This window comes from Vigna unguiculata, chromosome 10 (genome assembly GCF_004118075.2).
Source record: "Vigna unguiculata cultivar IT97K-499-35 chromosome 10, ASM411807v1, whole genome shotgun sequence".
Lineage (NCBI taxonomy): Eukaryota > Viridiplantae > Streptophyta > Magnoliopsida > Fabales > Fabaceae > Vigna > Vigna unguiculata.
Window position 1 is genome coordinate 30451510 of NC_040288.1, and position 20935 is coordinate 30472444.

A 20935-nucleotide genomic window follows, 5' to 3' on the forward strand; every position below is an offset into this window, starting at 1 on the left:
AGACAAATTTCTTTATTTATAAAATTGATTTATTCTGAAAGAGCTTAGTTGATTAAAAAAAATTATCTTGTATAGTTTCCAAAACAAGCTCCTAACAACCCACAAGAAAGTAATGAAAGATTTTTTTTTTTTAGTTTATTTTAAAGTTTATTTTGGCCACAGAGTGAGGCACCAATAGAAAAGTGCATTGCCCCTTACATAGGTCCAATTCTAATGTACATTTAACGTTTAATTGACAGATGGATTTATTTATTTTTAATATATATGCTTTTGCAGTGTTCATAAATTGTTTGTATGAATAAAGATTTTGTGATTTGAGATGAACATTGCGTCTTGTTGCTACCAAAGTCAAGATTCTTTTGGGAGAAAGAATCAGGGTCTATTGTTTTATGTCCATTCATGAAAAAAATAAATAAATCTATAAGACAAATCAACAATATAAATATCAGCTTATGTTTTGGAACACACATTTGTCCAAGGTGGTAGCAGTTTACCAGAAACACATATTTATCCAAGGTTGTAGAGTAGAAGTATATCATTTAGGGCAATTTTCTTTTATATTGACAGTTCCTTGAACGGACAAATAAATTAAATGTCGTGACTGGGACCATGCACCTACAAAGTATCCTATTGTATAATAAAACCAAAGATGTCCATATAAAATCTTTCAATTAGGCAAAGTAACGAAGATTTAATGTTGATTATTTTACACCACTAGTATTTTATACAGCGTCCAAAAATATCCTATGTCTAGAGTACTTTTTCTTTCTATTTACAATTAATAATATTTTTTTTGGAGTTGGGATTCAAATCTAGAACCAATTAGAATATGTTAAATTAATTATTAGGATAAATTATCTCATTTTTTTAAATATGAAGATTGTATCTCCTTTATTTACACATGAGGTAAGATTTACAATTACATTTGTTTGTATCTCCTTTATTTATTGTTCCTTTTTATTGTTGCTCTCATTTTGTCTTGAGTTTATGATACTTCAAATGTTTGTGTCTCCGATCGATGTACAATTCTAAAATCAAATTTTAATTATATAAATAAGAGAAAAAAGAAGAAATTTAAAAAAAGAAAGAAAAATAAAAATAAAAAGAAAGAAGTTAAAACGAGAGAATAAAAGAGAAAGAAGAAGAAAATAAGATTTGTCCAATGTACACCACTTGTTTGTTACAATTTCTAAGTTTCAAGTGTTTTCTTTAATTTTTGTTTGTCCTACACATTTCGTGATTGCCTTGCTTGTTTATTGGTCATAGAATTGTTCTTTGTCACTTTTTTTTGTTGATGTTAAAATTATTTTGTGATTGTGACCCTTGAAAGCGATTCTTGATAATCGCTTGATTCTTGTATGAACCTTAAGTTAGAGAAGAAGTGATAAAAAGTAGTGTAATCTTTTAAATAAAAAAAAAATTATTGTGTGAACATGATAATGGAGTGTAAAGTGTAAGAAAGTGTTATGCAAACTAAATTTATTATTTTTTATAATCTATTCACTTGACCATGGAAGAAAAAGAAGAAGAAGGAAAAAAAAAGTGTTATGTGAGCTAAACTTATTATCTTTTTTTGTACTTTATTCACTTAAGCATGGTTATGAAAGAAGAGTTCAAGCCATATAGAGAAAAATTAAACTTGAAAACTGATGGATTTACCTCTAAAGAAACAATCTATTGTAGTCAAATGGGTTTTCAAAGTGAAAGTACTTCATGAAAGATCAATCTCAAGATACAAGGTTAGGTTAGTGATAAAAGGTTTTCTACAAAAAGTAGGTGCCGATTATTATGATGTGTTTGAACTAGTAGCTAGATTGAAACAATAAGGCTAGTGATTGCAGTTTCCGTTTCAAAAAGGATGGAAATCTTTCTAGCTAGGTGTGAAATCTACTTTTCTCAATGGAGCTTTGAAAGAATAGGTGTATGTAGAACAATCACCTGGTTGTATTCTTAAAGGCAAAGAATTGACTCTTAGAGCCTAGAATAAGAGAATTGACTCTTATTTGTTGCTACTTGGCTTCTAATTGGTTGGAATGGAGTGTGGCGGTTTTGTGCAAATGGGTAGCAATGACAACTTGTTGATAGTTTGTCTTTATGTTGATGATTTATTAGTCACTAGTTTAGATATTGCAAAGATTGATAGACTCAAGTTCACTATGATATTTTTCAGTATGGAGTTTGTGCATTATGATAATGGTATTTTTCTTCAAGGAAGATACATCATGTAAGTACATAAGAAATTTAGGATGGTTGATTGTAATGTTGTAATCTCACAACTGAAGTGAGTTTGAAGGTTGTTAAAGATGAAAACTATAAGCATATTGATAATATGATTTATAAACAAATTGTGGGCTCTTTGAGGTTTGTTTGTGATAGGATATCATATATATGCTTTTTGGTTGGAGTTGGTAGCAAACACGGTTGATATGAGAGTGATTCATGTGGCTTTGGTAAAGAGAATTTTGAAATACTTTTAAAGGAACTACAAAGTATAGATTTTTCTTCCCCAAAGATCGCAAAGATAAATTGGTTGGATTTTGTGATAGTGACCGATGAGAAGACAAAGAAAATAGAAATTATTGCTTATTTTTTCAAGTTTCAAGGTGCACCAATCTCTTGATATTCTAAGGAATTTGGCTCTATCTAATTGTAAAGTGAGATATGTAGCATATATGTATCATCTGCTTATTGTGTTTGCCAAGAAATTTAGGAATTTCCAATCATTTCCTCTAGATAGAAAATGAGAAATTATACCATCGATAAAGATGAAAATTTATAGATCTTAAAAGTATTTGAGGCGTTTGTTTTGCTTCAAAATTGTGATAATGTATAGGTTATGTAAATTTGTATTTAAAGATTAACAATTAAAATGAAATGTATTTAATTTTATCTTACTTTCAATTTCATATATTTAATTGACTATAAGTAATTTATCAAATACATGAAAAAAAATTATTTAAAAAATGAAATAAAATTGAAAATGTAATTAAATAGAACCAAAATAGGATTAAATGCAATAGAATTAAATAGATCATTTTATACAATAGTTTCACAATGCGAGTCAATGTTAAGGGTAATTTAAATACCCCTTCTTTCTTCAATCATCTTAAACTCCTTTCAGCAATATCTCACATCAGAAATTCGTTGGATGCAGTGACTAAACCTAACAATGCTATCTTAATGCACTTGGGATTAAAACATTGACGTTGTCTGTGAGAATGAAAACGAGGTTCTGAAGATTAATCTCATTCCTTTAGTCCTCCATTGGGAGATGAACTTTCATTCTCTTAGTTATCGACTAGGGAACGTGTTCCCCTATACCTAATCATCTCACATTGCTTATGAGTTGAAACCAAGGGTAATTTAAACACTCCTTACTCCTTGAACTCTTCAAGGCATCTTTTATGCTGTGTTTGTATTAGATGATGAATTTGAAGGAGTGAAAATGAGTAAATTTGAAAAGAAAAAAAGGTGAATGTAAGGTTGCTTAGATTAAGGGAAAGAAGAAGAGAAATGAGAAGAAAGTTTATTAAAGTGTGTGAAAGATTTGATTGATATATATTATTTAATATAATACTATTATTAATTAAAAAATTAAAATCATTAATGTTTTTTTTATTATTATATTACATGCACAATTTCCTTACATTTCTTTGTATGAGAAGAAGGAAAGTTAAAAAAAAATATTCAGCATCTTTTTTTGCCTCATTTTTCCAATTTCAACTCCAAATCACTACTCCCCTCTTTTTCGTTTGCTGCACCAAATAGGTACTTAAGGAGAAAACCATGACAAGAGTTTAGGCTACAAAGTTGACAATACTTGAGATGTAGTGATTGACTCTAAGATGTTATCTCAACGTACGTGAGGTAAGAAGATTTGTGTCAAATGTGGGAATGAAAATATGGTTTCAAAGATGAATCCTAGTTCCCTCGGCTCTCCATAGGGAGATGAATCCTCATTTCTCTTTTCGACTTGGGAGCTTGTTCCAGTACATCTAATAGTTCCACATTACTTAAGAGTCAAAACCAAAGATAATTTTGCCTTCAACTTGTCGTGACATGAGTTACATGTTCCAAAATGGATAATATATTGTGTGCACTGATTGATCCTAATAATGCTATCTTAATAGATTTGAATCGGAACATATAACATATTAAATTTATTTTAAATTATTTAATATAATAATAAATAGTTCATTGATTTTGTATTAAAGCTGAGTTAAATAGTCTTTTTGGAACTCTCCTAATTATTATATTCGAATTTCATCAATTAGATAATGAATTTAAACATTCATAATCTAACCTTAAATAAATATAGTGTTATTATGTGAATAATAATAAAAAAAAAACAGAAGAAAATAGAAAATTCAAAAAGAAAACATAGAAACTCTTGTTGTAATACAATAAAAACAGGAATACAATTATGTAAATCAGAAGAAGAAAAAGGTATTTATCTTCAATGATTATTTCTTTGTAAACTTATTCATTGTTTTCTCCTAGTGTAATAATTTAACGTTTTATCCAAGTGTTATTTATAAAAATATTTTCATTTTCGATAAAGAAATTAACTTTTCTTGTGTACAATACTGTATTGGTTGTCGATTTTTTTCATCAAGTTAACAGAAATTTTTTTTGAGGAGCACTATTTAATAACACGCATATTTTATTTCACATATAAATTTTAGTGAACATAAGAGTATTATTTGTGTGTCCTCAGGATTCCTCATCTATAAATACCATACGAGGAAGCTGAAACCTACAGAGTTCTATCAGTCAAAAGTAAGATTTCTTTCAACCATTCTCTTTCTGGTCATATACAGGTCACAATGTTCTCCTCACTTCTTATTCTGTGCCTAACTTTTCCTTTGTTTTTGCTCTTCTTCTTCAAATACTCAACAACCTCCAAAAACCCATCATTCCCTCCTGGTCCTAGAGGTCTTCCCATAGTAGGAAATCTTCACCAACTGGAAAGTTCTTCTCTTCATATGCAGCTACGGCAATTCTCAAAGAAATATGGTCCTTTGTTTTCCCTTCAATTAGGTTTAAGACGAGTAATAGTTGTTTCCTCACCAAAACTAGCCAAAGTGGTAATGAAAGACCATGACCTTGAGTGTTGTGATCGACCTAACTTACTTGGCCAACAGAAACTGTCTTATAATGGGTTAGACATCGCATTTTCCCCATACAATAGCTATTGGAGAGAAATCAGAAAAATCTGTGTTATTCATGTTTTTAGCTCCAAACGTGTCTCATGTTTCTCCTCAGTAAGAAATTTTGAGGTGAAGCAGATGATAAAAACAATATCTCGACATGCCTCAACTTCAGAAGTTACAAATCTGAATCAATTATTAACGTCTCTAAATAATACCATTATATGTAGAATTGCTTTGGGGAGAAGGTATGAAGAGGAAGGAACCGAAAGGAGTATGTTTCACCGGTTGTTCAGTGAGTGTGAAGCCATGATTGGTGGTATCCTCTTTTTTTCAGATTATATTCCTTTCATGGGTTGGATTGATAAACTGAGGGGACTGCATGCACGTCTTCAACGGAGTTTCAAGGAGATGGATAAGTTCTATCAACAAGTCATTGACGAACACATGGCAGATTCTCATAAAAATACTCCACACGAAGATGACATCGTTGATGTCTTACTTCAACTCAAGAAACACTATTCGTTTTCCATCGATATCACCAATGATAACATCAAAGCTGTGCTCATGGTTTGAATTTCCCTTCCTTTCAATTTCATTCCTTCCCTTTACTTTGTCAACTTCAATTTGTACAGAAAAAAACTTACATCATCCCTTTCATTTCTTTGTTGAGTTAAACTAAGGAAATCCAAATATGCATTTCTTTCTTTAAAAAAAAAAATCAAACCGTTGTTTTGAATGAGAACTTGGTCACATTGTATCGTAAACTAATCCTAGTGCAAATATTGATGCGCAAATTTATTTTCATCAAATTATTAAGTACTGATTTTTTTTGTTCTGCAGAACATTCTGATTGCAGCAACAGATACAACTGCAGCCACAGTTGTGTGGGCTATGACTTTACTGTTAAAGCATCCAAGAATCATGAAGAAAGTTCAAGAAGAAGTAAGAAGTTTAAGTGGTGAGAAAGCCTTTTTGGATGAAGATGATGTTCAAAAGTTTCCCTATTTAAAAGCAGTGATAAAAGAGACGCTAAGATTGCACCCACCAGCACCATTACTTATTCCTAGAGAAACAAGGAAAAAAGTTATGATAGTTGATTATGAAATTCCAGCGAAGACAATAATATATGTGAATGCTTGGGCTATTCATAGAGATCCTGAGGCTTGGGAAGATGCAGAAGAGTTTATACCAGAGAGGTTTTTAAACAGCAGTGTAGATCTTCGAGGACAAGATTTTTGTTTGATACCATTCGGTGCTGGTCGTAGAATGTGCCCAGGTTTGCATATGGGTTTGGCTTCATTGGATGTTATTCTTAGTAACCTTCTTTATTCTTTTGACTGGGAATTGCCGGAAGGAATGAAGAGCGAAGACATTGATACAGAAACGTTACCAGGACTTACACAGCATAAGAAGAATCCTCTGTGTGTTATGGCCAACTGCCAAATGTGAATCCAAAAGTTGTAATCAGTGAATTATAGAAAATATTAAAATAAAAGATTAGTAATAACAGAAGTAATAAAATAAAAGACAATCCAACAATATAAATATCAGCTTATGTTTCTTGGAACACACATTTGTCTGAGTTTGTACAAGTACATCATTGAGAAACACATATTTATCCAAGGTTGTAGAAGTATATCATTTAGACCAATTTTATTTTTTATTGACAGTTCCTTGAAACGGACAAATAAATTAAATTAATTGTCGTGACTGTGACCAAACTATATGCACCTATAAAGTATCCAATGTCTATTGTATAATAAAACCAAAGATGTCCATATAATATCTTTCAATGAAGTAACGAAGATTTAATGTTGATTCTATTTACAATTACTAATATCCAATGTCCAGAGTATTTTTTTTTTATTTACAATTATTAATATTTTGTTTGGAGTTAGAATGCAAATCTTGAAAACCAATTAGAATATGTTAAATTAATTATTAGGATAAATATTATTTCATTTTTTTAAATATGAATTGTATCTCTTTTATTTACGAAGGAGGTAAGATTTACAATTAAATTTGTGTTTATATTGTTTTGGAATTTATAATGAGGGATAATTATTTTCAAAATAATAGTGATAATATCTCTACTAGCTTTTTTCCTTGCATCTTGATTTTATTCAAAATTCACTTACTCTTAGGACAATCATTCTTAGGATTATCTTGTTTTTTTACCCTCTTCTTTATCTAAGATTATTTGTTTTATGTTCTTTTCAATTCCCGATTGTTAATTAATTCTAATTCGAATCTTGAAAATACCTAATTTCTTTAGTTTCAATTCTCTTGGAATTTATCATTTGATATTATGAGCAAGGGTTCAAGTGGTAATATGAGCATGAGTATTATTTTATTATTTATTGCATTTTCCCATAGTTACAAGGTGTACCGTATGGATCGGATGGTTTAGTAATGGTTGGTCGGTCATGTCAATAGGTGCCGATAAAGGAGACTATATTGAAAAAGGTTTTCTGAGATGTGATCGACTTGTTGGTTCGAGCTCAACTTCAACTAATTCCAGAAAATTGTGTGTTCGTCAACACGTTTGTAAAGCACTCTTTAATTGCTGCCCTAGTTTTAAAGGCCTACCCTAATCAATTTGGCCTAAGACTGGCCCATAGGGAGTCCAAAGCCCCTAAATCAGCCTAACACTCTCACTCTTTACTCACTTTCAGAAAATCACCTTCTCAAACACTCGTTTAGAACAACAGCAGTGCTCTGCTAGGGTTTGAACCTCATTCGTCATCAAGCTAGCTCAGTCTCGTTTTCTAAGTCACGTAAGTGGTTTCTGTCCTTGCTCTTCCTCTCTGGTTTAGTTCTTCATGATTACTGTTAGGGTTCCCTATAGTAACCTCGTGCTCCATTTGTAATAGTGTTTCCAGCTCGCGAATGTGCTCCGAGAGCTGTTGTACTCACTTGCTTGGGTGTCAGAGTATTCTGCTAGCGTTTTCCAAGTAAGGAAAGCTAGGGTTTCAAGTTTGGATGTACTTTGCTTGTTTTCAGCTCTGTTTCGTGCTTATGGTGTTTGTATAATGCTTAACCTGATATGAATATATATTTCGCATTCCTCTAGATGAATCTGTGTATTGGTCTGCGTGAACAGTGGCAGAGATTTGATAATCTCGCCCAAGCGAGGGGCGCTCGCCTAAGCGAGAGTATCAGAAACCCCTCTCAGGTGCTACGCGAGTTGTCATTTAGGCGACAGACTCTTATTTTGACCGAGAGTCCATCTCGTCAGGCGAGGAGGTCTCGCCTAAGCGAGAGAACACGACAACACCACTGTTCCTCTTTTTGAGCTCTCGCCTAGGCAAAAGGAGCTCGCCTGAGCAAGAGAACCTTCTCGCCTGAGCGAGGCCTTTCAGCCCGAGCGAGAACTGGGCGAGAATGTGCCCATGTCCTGTTTCCTTCTCTGTTCTTGGATGTTTGCCACATGTTTTGTTGAATTACTATGTTAAAGCATAAAATGAGTGATTTTGCATGTATAGGATGGTTTATGGGCTGGAATTGATGAGATTGGCATGATCTTGGCATGTAACATGAATTGGATGACTGGTTATAAATGTTAACATGAAATTGGTATGTATAATGACTTTTGTTGGTTGGAGAGACATGATTTTGGTGTGGTCAGGATGTAATTCCACAATGGTTGCGTGGTGGTGCCTCATTGGTCAGGACGTAATTCCATTAATCTCTAGGTGAGATCTCATCGTGGTGCCTCATTGGTTAGGACGTAATTCCATGATGGTTGCGTGGTGGTGCCTCATTGGTCAGGATGTAATTCCGTGACCCCTGTTAGTGAGAGCTCATGGTGGTGCCTCATACTTAGGGCGTAATTCCACGAAGTTCGTAGTGGTGCCTCATTATATAATTTATGAAGGATTCAAGTAAGGATTGCATTCTGATACTCTAAAGAGTCAGTTAGTCTCACGTAGAGCGTACTGACTCAAGTGGTGAGAGTAGCAGGAAGCCTTAGATATTTGAAGGCTAACCTTATAAGTGGTAGGGTGAAATCCATTGGCAATTGGCTCTGTAGAGCAATAGAGGCCTGCACAAGTGCAAGCATCCGGTGAATCCGACTAATTATATGTATCTGGATAAGTCGTGTCTTGAGTCTTAGTGTATTATTTGCGAGTCATCACATGATTGGTTGATGTAGGTATCTTTGACTATGAAGATGTATGCAATTGTATGATAAAACATTTTTCTACTCTAGCTTACCCTTTCTGCTTTTTTGTATGTTCTGTGTGTGGTTTTCTCTTTTTGTGATGATCATCAATTTATTGATGGGAGCAAATGTGAGAACTCCTCGTGGTTGTCAGGGTGATGGAGACTCCGCTGCTTAACTTTGGGTTGGATTTCGCTGTCCAAGTTTCTTTTAGGGCTGTAACCCATGTATTTGCTTGCCTCTTAGGCAATTATTTTGAATATTGTCGATCCTTGTACCCTGTTTTGTATTGGCATCGTGGTGTGTCTCAATATTTCATTTTTAGTACCTTGGATATTTGTAAGGAGTAACATTATACTTCATGACTTTGCTTCTTATATTATTTTGTGTGACATTTCATTTAATTAAGATTATTATTTAAATGGGGTGTTACAACATTACTCAATTTCTCAATCACCATCAGTCTGACTAAAGAAAGTAAAGATATATATATATATATATATATATATATATATATATATATATATATTTTAGTTTATTTTAAAGTTTATTTTGGCCATAGAGTGAGGCTCCAATAGAAAAGTGCATCGCCCCTTACATAGGTCCAATTCTAGTGTACATTTAACCACTACCAAAAAAATATATTTTAGCAACCACTGAATTTTGTCGCTAAACAACATAAACCAATCGCTAATACCATTTGTGACTGAATTAGCGACCAAAATTTTGGGATAATAAAAACCTTGGTGGCATAAACAATAGTGAACAATTATCATTTAGTCGCTAAATAGCTACAAAAATATTGATCGTTATTTGGTCCCTAAAAGTTTATCACTTCGTAAGCACAACAGACCAATTTAGCAACCAGAAGTGATATTAAATTCGATTGCTAGTTTGGTCGCAGAAGGTAGGTAGTTAACGACCAACTATATCGGTCGCTAAAGTATGATTATTATATTTATGTACACTTTTTTTTATCGCTAAATTGGTGGGAAAGTTATGAGACAAACAGCGACCAATTAAATTGGTCGCTAAAGTATGATTGTTTTAGTGATATACAATTTTTTTGGGTCGTTGAAATGGTGGCAATTTTTTTTTGTGAACATGAACTAATATTGGTTGGTAGCTAAATTGGTGGCAAAGTTCGGAAACTAACAGCAACCCATAAAATCAGTCGTTGATTAGCAAAAAAATGATTTTTTTTGTATTATTTACGATTTTTACCTTGTTAAAAACAATATTTTTACCTGTTTATGAATGATAAAATTTAATCTAGTTAAGTAATAACAAACTACATTACATAATATAGTAAAGTGTAGTACATACATTACAAGTGGTAAATATATAACATGATCCAAAAGAACAAAACAAAAATAATTTGAAAGTGTGCAACACTGAAACACACCAAATAACTAAATATGAAACTAATGATCACCTGATCTACTATCACTGATATGGTCTACTCTATCCTTTCCAATAGTAGGAGGATCATTAGGACATGGCACAACATTCTTCAAATGAATATGTTGCAAAATAAGTTTCATTTGTTCATCTTGTTGGCGCATACGTTCATTTTGTTCATGCATACGTTCACTCTGTTCGGCATGATTTTTCATCAAGTGTTCAACCTTTTCTTCAAGTGTCTTTTCCTTGGCATTCTTTGCCATAAGTTCAACATTCAACTTTTGAATAGTTTTACGCATTTTTTCTATTTGATGTACTACTAGAACTTGGCTAGTAGAAGAGTGAGCACTTGAAGAACTATAAAACCTTTTGCTTAATGTACCAAGTTCATACACATTCCCTTTCTTACTTTCACCTCCAACAACACTAAAGTATATTTCATTGTCATCAATAGAGGGAACATGAGAGTTTTGTGAAGATGAGCCTTCATGCATGTGTTGTTGTTGGACTTCTTCTCGGTGTTGCTTATATTTTTCCTGAAAATAAGAACATAAACTATTCTCAAGAAGGAAACAAACAACAAACACTAAATTATAACATTAAATGTTAAACATACTGCTAGGTCACGAGTCTTGTCATTGACCCATTCTCTAGTCTTTAGTTTCTTTGTTCTTTCTACAATCTCCCAAGCAGTTGATTCTCGTTCAAGTTACCTAGTCTACATATATTTAAACACAAGTAAAAGTTTAGCATCTTAAGTCGAATATATTCTATTTCAATTAACTATACAAAAATATAATAAGTACCATTTTCTCAAAATGAGTTGCAGTAGATATGGAACAGCCCGATTTGCCTTGGCTGTGAAGATTCAATGAAGATCCAAGGTTGCTCGAACACTTGGTGGAATCCAAGTCCCCTTATCCTGACCATTCCTAACTTTGTTCATTGCATTTTTTTTAAATACGTGAGCCTTTCATTTCAAAAACATATCTTATGGCTTGCTCTTGTTCTGGATCCAACCTATATTCTTTCTGCATGAAAAATCAGTTAGCAAACACACATAATTGATAAATGAAGTCTGAATCATAAATGAAGTCTGAATCTACTTGTAGTAGTACTTGGAGTTGTATTAGGTCATCATCTTGGTATGAAGTCTCTTGGTCAACCTGACATACTATATTATCAGAGATTCTACTGCGAACTTTTGTCTTGATTACACCTAACCAACCTTGGTGCCCCTCTGGATATGATGTGTAATAAACTTGCTCTGCCTGTTGTGCAAATATGAATGAATCATATGCTTTATTATATCTCCTTGATTGGTTCACTTGAACGATTCCATACTTATTATCTACTTTGGTTCCTACATTAAGAGTATTATTAAACCATTCACATTCAAAAAGAACTAAATTCATGATTAGCATGCCAGTATACTCCAATTGAATGATATTAGACAATAATCCATAGAAATCTGACTCTAATTGACCATTGGTTCCTTGTACATAAACTCCGTAGTTAGAAGAGTTCATGCCTTCACTCCAAAGAATAGTGTGGAATTTGTATCCATTGATGACATAGATGGGCCATGATTCGATTTTGTCTTAGGACCCCATGCCAAATTAACCAATAAGGGATCTTGAATATTATTTTGTGGATTTAGAACCTAAATAAAAGATTATACATTATTCTCTAAAGGAGAAAAATAAGATGTGAATAACATGTAACTTAAAAACCTACATATTGTTTGAACCAGAGTGTAAAATGCGATGATATGTCTTGGTCAATTTCAACATCAGAAGCAGTTGGCCTAAGCTCTCTTAAATATTCAATATAAATACTGCAAAGAAGAAATGAAGTACTCAACTAATATAAATCAACATAACTAACTTTAACTTAAAAGGACTGAAGATCATCCATCTTACCCAAAGTATGGTTGAACCTCTTCATAATTTTGAAGAACATACAATTGGGCACCATCAAAGTCTCTTTGGTTCAGAAAATATGTTATGGATTTTCAAATTGCTCTTTAAGATGAAAGTAAAGCCCATCATTAGCCATATACACATTATTCACAAAGGAGTTCTCATGATAATGCATAAGATATCCAAGAAAAAGAAATATAGAGATCAACTATGGTGGACCCACTTTAAAAGCGTCCAAAAACTAATTGACGCTTTAAAATGGCAGCTAATTTAATACATTCTTGTAGTGTATTAAATTCGAAATTGTCAATACCTATTGTATGAAAAAAAAAATCAATAACGAACTAGCGCGTAACTAATATTATTTTACATGTCAATGTTTAGTGACACAATTAAATATAAATTTTATTTTTCAACTAAAAACAATAAACATTCAGCAACTATTAAATTTTTGGATCTTAATATAACATTTAACCATAAATCCCAACCCTAAGTCTTAAAACCCTAACCTTTAAATCCCAAACTGTAGACACACATACATCTAATGCAATTTTAAAAATATTGAATATAGTGACCAAAACAATTCGGTCGCTAAATGATATGTTCAACATTTAGTGACCACTGCATATCGGTCACAAATTGCTACGTTAAAAACATTATATTCAGCGACCAAATAATTTTTAGTTGCTAATTACCATGTAATACATATTTAGCGACCACCAAGTTTTCGGTCGCTAACTATAAAATTATACAAATTTAGCGATCACCATACTTTCGGTCACTGATTCATGCATTAAAAATATTTTAGTTAGCGACCAAATACTTTTCAGTCGCTAAAACGTATTTAGCGACCACCATGATACCGGTCGCTAATGAAAAATTTATTCGGTCGCTAATGTGGTTGCTAAAAAGTCTATGTTCATTTGTAGAAATATAGCCACCGATTTAGCAACTAAATTGTAACAACTATATGTTAAGGTCGCTATTTTAGTCACTGATTAAATTTATGTAAGTACAGTAATATTTTGTCGTTGTATTGCTTAAAGATTGCAACAAAAATCATGCAGTAGCTAATTTGGTCGCAAATAGCAACCTATATTTTTTGGTGACTAAAACATTAATTTCTAGTAGTGAACGTTTAATTGACATATGGATTTATTTATTTTTAATATGTTCATAAATTGTTTGTATGAATAAAAATATTTTGTGATTTGAGATGAACATTGCGTCTTGTTGCTTCCAAAGTCAAGATTCTTTTGGGAGAAAGAATCAGGGTCTATTGTTTTATGTCCATTCAAAAAATAAAATAAAAATCTATAAGACAAATCAACGATATAAATATCAGCTTATGTTTCTTGGAACACACATTTGTCGAAGGTGGTAGCAGTATACCAGAAACACATTTATCCAAGGTTGTAGAAGTATATCATTTAGAACAATCTTCTTTTATATTGACTGTTCCTTGAACGGACAAATAAATTAAATGTTGTGACTGTGACCAAACTATATGCACCTACAAAGTATCCAATGTCTATTGTATAATAAAACCAAAGATGTACATATAAAATCTTCTAATTAGGCAAAGTAACGAAGATTTAATGTTGATTATTTTACACCACTAATATTTTATACAGCGTCCAAAAATATCCTATGTCTAGAGAACGTTTTCTTTCTATTTACAATTATTGATATTTTGTTTGGAGTTGGGATTCAAATCTAGAACCAATTAGAATAAGTTAAATTAGTTATTAGGATAAATTATCTCATTTTTTTTTTACTTATGAAATCGTATCTCTTTTATTTACAAATGCGGTAAGATTTACAATTACATTTGTTTTCATATTATTTTATAATTCGTAATGAGGGATGAATATTTTGTCAAAATAATAGTGATAATATCTCTACTAGTTTTCTTTTCTTGCATCTTGACTTTAGAAAAAAATCATTAACTCTCGTGACAATCATTCTTAGGATTATCAAGGCTTGATTTTATCATCTTTTTTTTGTCCTAGATTCTTTGTTTTATGTTTGTTTTTTTCATTCTATTGTTAATTAATTCTAATTCGCATCTTGTAAATTCAAAATTTCTTTAGTTTCAATTCTCTTGGAATTTATCTTTTGATAATCTGAGCAAGGGTTCAATTGATAAGATAATCGTAAGATAATCGTGTGTATTGTTTGTTCCCTCTATTCATGTCATTGTTCAAGTAATTATTTACGGCAATGTTGATGTCATTGTTTACGGTAGTGTCCACGTTATTGTTCCTTTTTTATTGTTGCTCTCATTTTGTCTTGAGTTTATGATACTTCAATTGCATAATAGAAATTCTAACAAGTAAATATATGTTTGTGTCTCCGATCGATGTGCAATTCGAAAATTAATTTTTAATTATATAAACGAGAGAATAAAAGAGAAAGAAGAAGAAAATAAGATTTGTCCAATGTACACCACTTGTTGATTAAAATTTCTAAGTTTCAAGTGTTTTCTTTAATTTTTGTTTATCCTACACATTTCGTGATTGCCTTGCTTGTTTATTGGTGATAGAATTGTTCTTTGTCACTTTTTTTTTTTTTATGTTGAAATTGTTTTAAGTAATTGTGACCCTTGAAAGTGATTCTTGATAATCGCTTGATTCTTGTATGAACCTTAAGTTAGAGAAGAAGTGATAAAAAGTAATGTAATCTTTTAAATAAAAAAAATGTTATTGTGTGAACATGACTATGGAGTGTAAAGTGTAAGAAAGTGTTATGCGAAATAAACTTATTATTTTTTATAATCTATTCACTTGAGCATGGAAGAAAAAGAAAAAAAAGTGTTATGTGAACTAAACTTAATATTTTTTTGTACTTTATTCATGGATTGATGGATTTATCTCTAAAGAAACGATCTATTGTAGTCAAATGGGTTTTCAAAGTGAAACTACTTCATGAAGGATCAATATCAAGATACAAGGTCACGTAAAAGGTTTTCTAAAGAAAGTAGGTGTTGATTATTATGATGTGTTGTAGTTGTTGTTTCAAAAGGATGGAAGTCCTTCTAGCTAGGTGTGAAATCTACTTTTCTTAATGGAGCTTTGAAAAAAAATAGGTGTATGTAGAAAACCACTTGGTTGTATTCTTAAAGGCAAGTTTAAAAAGGAATTATACGGATTAAGGTAGGCTCTTAGAGCCTAGAATAAGAGAATTGACTATGATTTGTTGCTACTTGGCTTCAAATTGGTTGGAACGAAGTGTGGCAGTTTTGTGCAAATGGGTAACAATGACAACTTGTTGATAGTTTGTCTTTATGTTGATGATTTATTAGTCACTAGTTCAGATATTGCAAAAATTGATAGACTCTAAGTTCATTGCGATATTTTTCAATATGGAGTTTGTGCATTATGATAATGGTATTTTTCTTCAAGGAAGGTACATCACGTAAGTACTGAAGAAATTTAGGATGGTTGATTGTAATGTTGTAAGCTCACCAACTGAAGTGAATTTGAAGGTTGTTAAAGATGAAAACTATAAGCATGTTGATAATAAGATTTATAAACAAATTGTGGGCTCTTTGAGGTTTGTTTGTAATAGGATATCATATATATGCTTTGTTGATGGAGTTTCTAGCAAACATGATTGATCAGAGGGTGATTTATATGACTATGGTAAAGAGAATTTTGAAATACTTAAAAGAAACTACAAAATATAGATTTTTCTTCACCGAAGATCGACAAATAAATTGGTTGGATTTTGTCATAGTCACCGGTGTGAAGACAAGGAAGATAGAAATTATTGCTTATTTTTTCTAAGTTTCAAGATGCATCAATCTCTTAATGTTCTAAAAAATTTGGCTCTATCTAACGAAATATGTAACATTTGCTTATTGTGTTTGGCGAGGAATTTGGCTAAAATATCAATAGTATAATTGATTTTAGTTCATGTATCACTCATTACTTATTAATGTTTTCATTTTGGTTAATGAATATAGTACAATTGGTGGACATCACACTAGTTGTCGTAAGGTTGTACAGTGGATCTTCCCTTCCTTAGTCACAATTAATTCTTCAATAACTCTTATTCATATTTTATCATGTAATTAAATGTTTATTTAATTGTGGTGAAATTATAGACAAGATGCGAGATACTGCTGTAGTTATTGGTGATGCATTGATCAGGGACATTATTATAGACATGTGATGAATTCTTGATTATAAGTTTACAACTTTCTTTTTGAAATAATGTTTAAGTTTAATTTCATTTTCAGAATTGTAGCAAATATTTAGGGATTTCCAATCATTTCCTCTAGATAGAAAATGAGAAAATATACCATCAATAAAGATGAAAATTTATAGATCTTAAAAGTATTGGAGGCATTTGTTTTGCTTCAAAATTGTGATAATGTATAAGTTATGTAAATTTGTATTTAAAGATTAACAATTAAAAATAAAATATATTTTATTTTATCTTACTTTCAATTTCATATATTTTTAATTGACTTTTAGTAATTTATCAAATACATGAAAAAAAAAAGGATTTATTTAAAAATGAAATAAAATTGAAAATGTGATTAAATAGAACCAAAATAGGATTAAATGCTATAGAATTAAATAGATCATTTTTAAACAATAGTTTCACAATGCGAGTTAATGTTAAAGGATAATTTAAATATCCCTTCCTCTTTTAACCATCGTAAACTCCTTTCAGCAGTATCTCGCATCAGGAATTCTTTGGATGCAGTGACTAAACCTAACAATGCTATCTTAATGCACTTGAGATCAAAACATTGACGTTGTCTATGAGAATGAAAACGAGGTTCTAAAGATGAGTCCCGTTCCTTTAGTCCTCCATTGGGGAATGAACTTTCATTCTTTTAGATCTTGACTAGGAAACGTGTTTCGCTATATCCAATCATCTCACATCGCGTATGAGTCGAAACCAAGGGTAATTTAAACACTCCTTACTTTTTGAACTCTTCAAGACGTCTTTTATGTTGTGTTTGTATGAGATAATGAATTTGAAGGAGTGGAAATGAGTAAATTTGAAAAGAAAAAAATATGAATGTAAGGTTGTTTGGATTAAGGAAAAGATGAAGAGAAATGAAAAGAAAGTTAATAAAAATGTGTGAAAGATTTGATTGATATATATTATTTAATATAATACTATTATTAATTAAAACTTAATATCATTAATGTTTTTTATTATTATTATATTACATGCACACTTCCATTTCTTTGCATGAGAGGAAGGAAAGTTAAAAAAAAATATTCAACATATTTTTTTCTCGTTTTTCTGATTTCAACTCCAAATTACTGCTCCCATCTTCTTCGTTTATTGAACAAACAAGGGCTTAAGAAGAAAACCATGACAAGAGTTTAAGCTACAAAGCTGATAATACTTGGGATGCAGTGATTGACTATAAGATGTTATCTCAACATATGTGAGGTAAGAAAATTTGTGTCAAATGTGGGAATGAAAACATGGTTTCAAAGATGAATCTAGTTCTCTTGGCTCTCCTTTGGGGATAAATCCTCATTCCTCTTCTCAACTTAGAAGTTTGTTTCAGTACATTCAATAGTCTCACATTGCTTAAGAGTCAAAATCAAAGATAATTTTGCCTTCAACTTGTCGTGATATAAGTTATATGCTCCAAAATGAATAATATACTGCGTGTAATGATTGATCATAATATTGCTATTTTAATGGATTTGGAATCGAAACATATAATATATAAATTAAATTTATATTAAATTATTTAATATAATAATAAATATTTCATTGATTTTGTATTAAAGCCGAGTTAAATAGTGCTTTTGGAACTTTCCTAATTATTATCTTCGAATTTCAACAATTAGATAATGAATTTAAACGATTCATAATCTTATCTTAAATAAATAGTGTTATTATGTGAATAATATTAATAAAAAAAACAGAAGAAAATAGAAAATTCAAAAAAAAAAAAAACATAGAAACTCTAGTTGTAATACAATAAAAACAGGAGTACAACTATGTAAATCAGAAGAAGAACAAGGTATTTATCTTCAATGATTATTTCTTTGTAAACTTATTCATTGCTTTCTCCTAGTGTAATAATTTAACGTTTAATCCAAGTGTTATTTATAAAAATCTTTTCATTTCCGATAAATAAATTAACTTTTCTTGTGTACAATATACTGTATTGGTTGTGGATTTTTTTCATCAAGTTAACAGAAATTTTTTCAGGAGCACTATTTAATAACACGCATGTTTTATTTCACATATAAATTTTAGTCAAGATAGAGTATTAGTGATGCAATGAAAGCTGAACCATGATAAGAGTATTATTTGTGTGTCCTGAGGATTCCTCATCTATAAATACCATACGTGGAAGCTCAAACCTATGGAGTTCTATCAGTCAAAAGTAAGATTTCTTTCAACCATTCTCTTTCTGGTCATATACAGGTCACAATGTTCTCCTCACTTCTTATTCTGTGCCTAACTTTTCCTTTGTTTTTGCTCTTCTTCTTCAAATACTCAACAACCTCCAAAAACCCATCATTCCCTCCTGGTCCTAGAGGTCTTCCCATAGTAGGAAATCTTCACCAACTGGAAAGTTCTTCTCTTTATTTTCCCTTCAATTAGGTTTAAGACGAGTAATAGTTGTTTCCTCACCAAGACTAGCCAAAGTGGTAATGAAAGACCATGACCTTGAGTGTTGTGATCGACCTAACTTACTTGGCCAACAGAAACTGTCTTATAATGGGTTAGACATCGCATTTTCCCCATACAATAGCTATTGGAGAGAAATCAGAAAAATCTGTGTTATACATATCTTTAGCTCCAAAAGTGTCTCATGTTTTTCCTCAGTAAGAAATTTTGAGGTGAAGCAGATGATAAAAACAATATCTCGACATGCCTCAACTTCAGAAGTTACAAATCTGAATCAATTATTAACGTCTCTAAATAGTACCATTATATGTAGAACTGCTTTGGGGAGAAGGTATGAAGAGGAAGGAACCGAAAGGAGCATGTTTCACAGGTTGTTCAGTGAGTGTGAAGCCATGATTGGTGGTATCCTCTTTTTTTCAGATTATATTCCTTTCATGGGTTGGGTTGATACACTGAGAGGACTGCGTGCACGTCTTCAACGGAGTTTCAAGGAGATGGATAAGTTCTACCAGCAAGTCATTGACGAACACATGGCAGATTCTCATAAAAATACTCCACACGAAGATGACATCGTTGATGTCTTACTTCAACTCAAGAAACACTATTCGTTTTCCATCGATATCACTAATGATAACATCAAAGCTGTGCTCATGGTTTGAATTTCCATTCCTTTCAATTTCATTCCTTCCGTTTACTTTGTCTTCTTCAATTTGCACAGAAAAAAAACTTACATCATCCCTTTCATTTCTTTGTTGAGTATTAAACTAAGGAAATCCAAATACGCATTTCTTTCTTTAAAAAAATATCAAAGCGTTGTTTTGAAGGAGAACTTGGTCACATTGTATCGTAAACTAATCCTAGTGCAACGAAGGTACATTTGTGAATTCACAGAGAAAAGAAATTAAGTCTTGTTTAACACAGAAAATGAAATATTGATGCGCAAATTTATTTTCATCCAATTATTAAGTACTGATTTTTTTCATCTGCTGAACATTCTCATTGGAGCAACAGATACAACTGCAGCCACAGTTGTGTGGGCTATGACTTTACTGTTAAAGCATCCAAGAATCATGTAGAAAGTTTAAGAAGTAAGAAGTTTAAGTGGTGAGAAAGCCTTTTTAGATGAAGATGATGTTCAAAAGTTTCCCTATTTAAAAGCAGTGATAAAAGAGACTCTAAGATTGCACCCACCAGCACCATTACTTATTCCTAGAGAAACAAGGGAAAAAGTTATGATAGATGGTTATGAAATTCCAGCGAAGACAATAATATATGTGAATGGTTGGGCTATTCAGAGAGACCCTGAGGCTTGGGAAGATGCAGAAGAGTTTATACCAGAGAGGTTTTTAAACAGCAGTGTAGATCTTCGAGGACAAGATTTTGGTTTCATACCATTCGGTGCTGGTCGTAGAATGTGCCCAGGTTTGCATATGGGTTTGGCTTCATTGGATGTTATTCTTAGTAACCTTCTTTATTCTTTTGACTGGGAATTGCCGGAAGGAATGAAGAGCGAAGACATTGATACAGAAACGTTACCAGGACTTACACAGCATCAGAAGAATCCTCTGTGTGTTATGGCCAAGTCCCAAATGTGAATCTAAAAGTTGTAATCAGTGAATTATAGAAAATATTAAAATAAAAGATTAGTAATAAAAGAAGTAATAAAA

The 20935-nt window shown here is 31.7% G+C and overlaps 1 protein-coding gene and 1 pseudogene across 3 annotated transcripts; both read left to right on the top strand.

Annotated features, from left to right (window-relative positions):
* The first annotated feature begins 4762 nt into the window (after window positions 1-4762).
* Window positions 4763-6816, top strand: LOC114165949 (cytochrome P450 71A1-like). 3 transcript variants are annotated; one of them, XM_028050593.1, is made up of 3 exons: window positions 4763-4779; window positions 5381-5720; window positions 5994-6816. In XM_028050593.1, the coding sequence occupies exons 2-3, from the start codon at window positions 5427-5429 to the stop codon at window positions 6600-6602; spliced, it is 903 nt and encodes a 300-aa protein (XP_027906394.1). In that variant the 5' UTR covers window positions 4763-4779; window positions 5381-5426; the 3' UTR covers window positions 6603-6816. The 3 variants fall into 3 exon arrangements, with proteins under 3 accessions (XP_027906394.1, XP_027906392.1, XP_027906393.1); XM_028050592.1 differs by lacking the exon at window positions 4763-4779 and adding an exon at window positions 5010-5279; XM_028050591.1 differs by lacking the exon at window positions 4763-4779 and having other exon boundaries at window positions 4827-5720.
* A 12088-nt stretch (window positions 6817-18904) lies between these two features.
* On the top strand, window positions 18905-20935 carry LOC114165950 (annotated as a pseudogene).

Bases quoted from the DNA above. Each gene is read 5' to 3' on its own strand.
- LOC114165949 (XM_028050591.1), top strand. From the start codon at position 4,827: ATGTTCTCCTCACTTCTTATTCTGTGCCTAACTTTTCCTTTGTTTTTG. The intron at 5,721-5,993 runs GTTTGAATTTCC...TTTGTTCTGCAG, and splicing joins ACATCAAAGCTGTGCTCATG to AACATTCTGATTGCAGCAAC.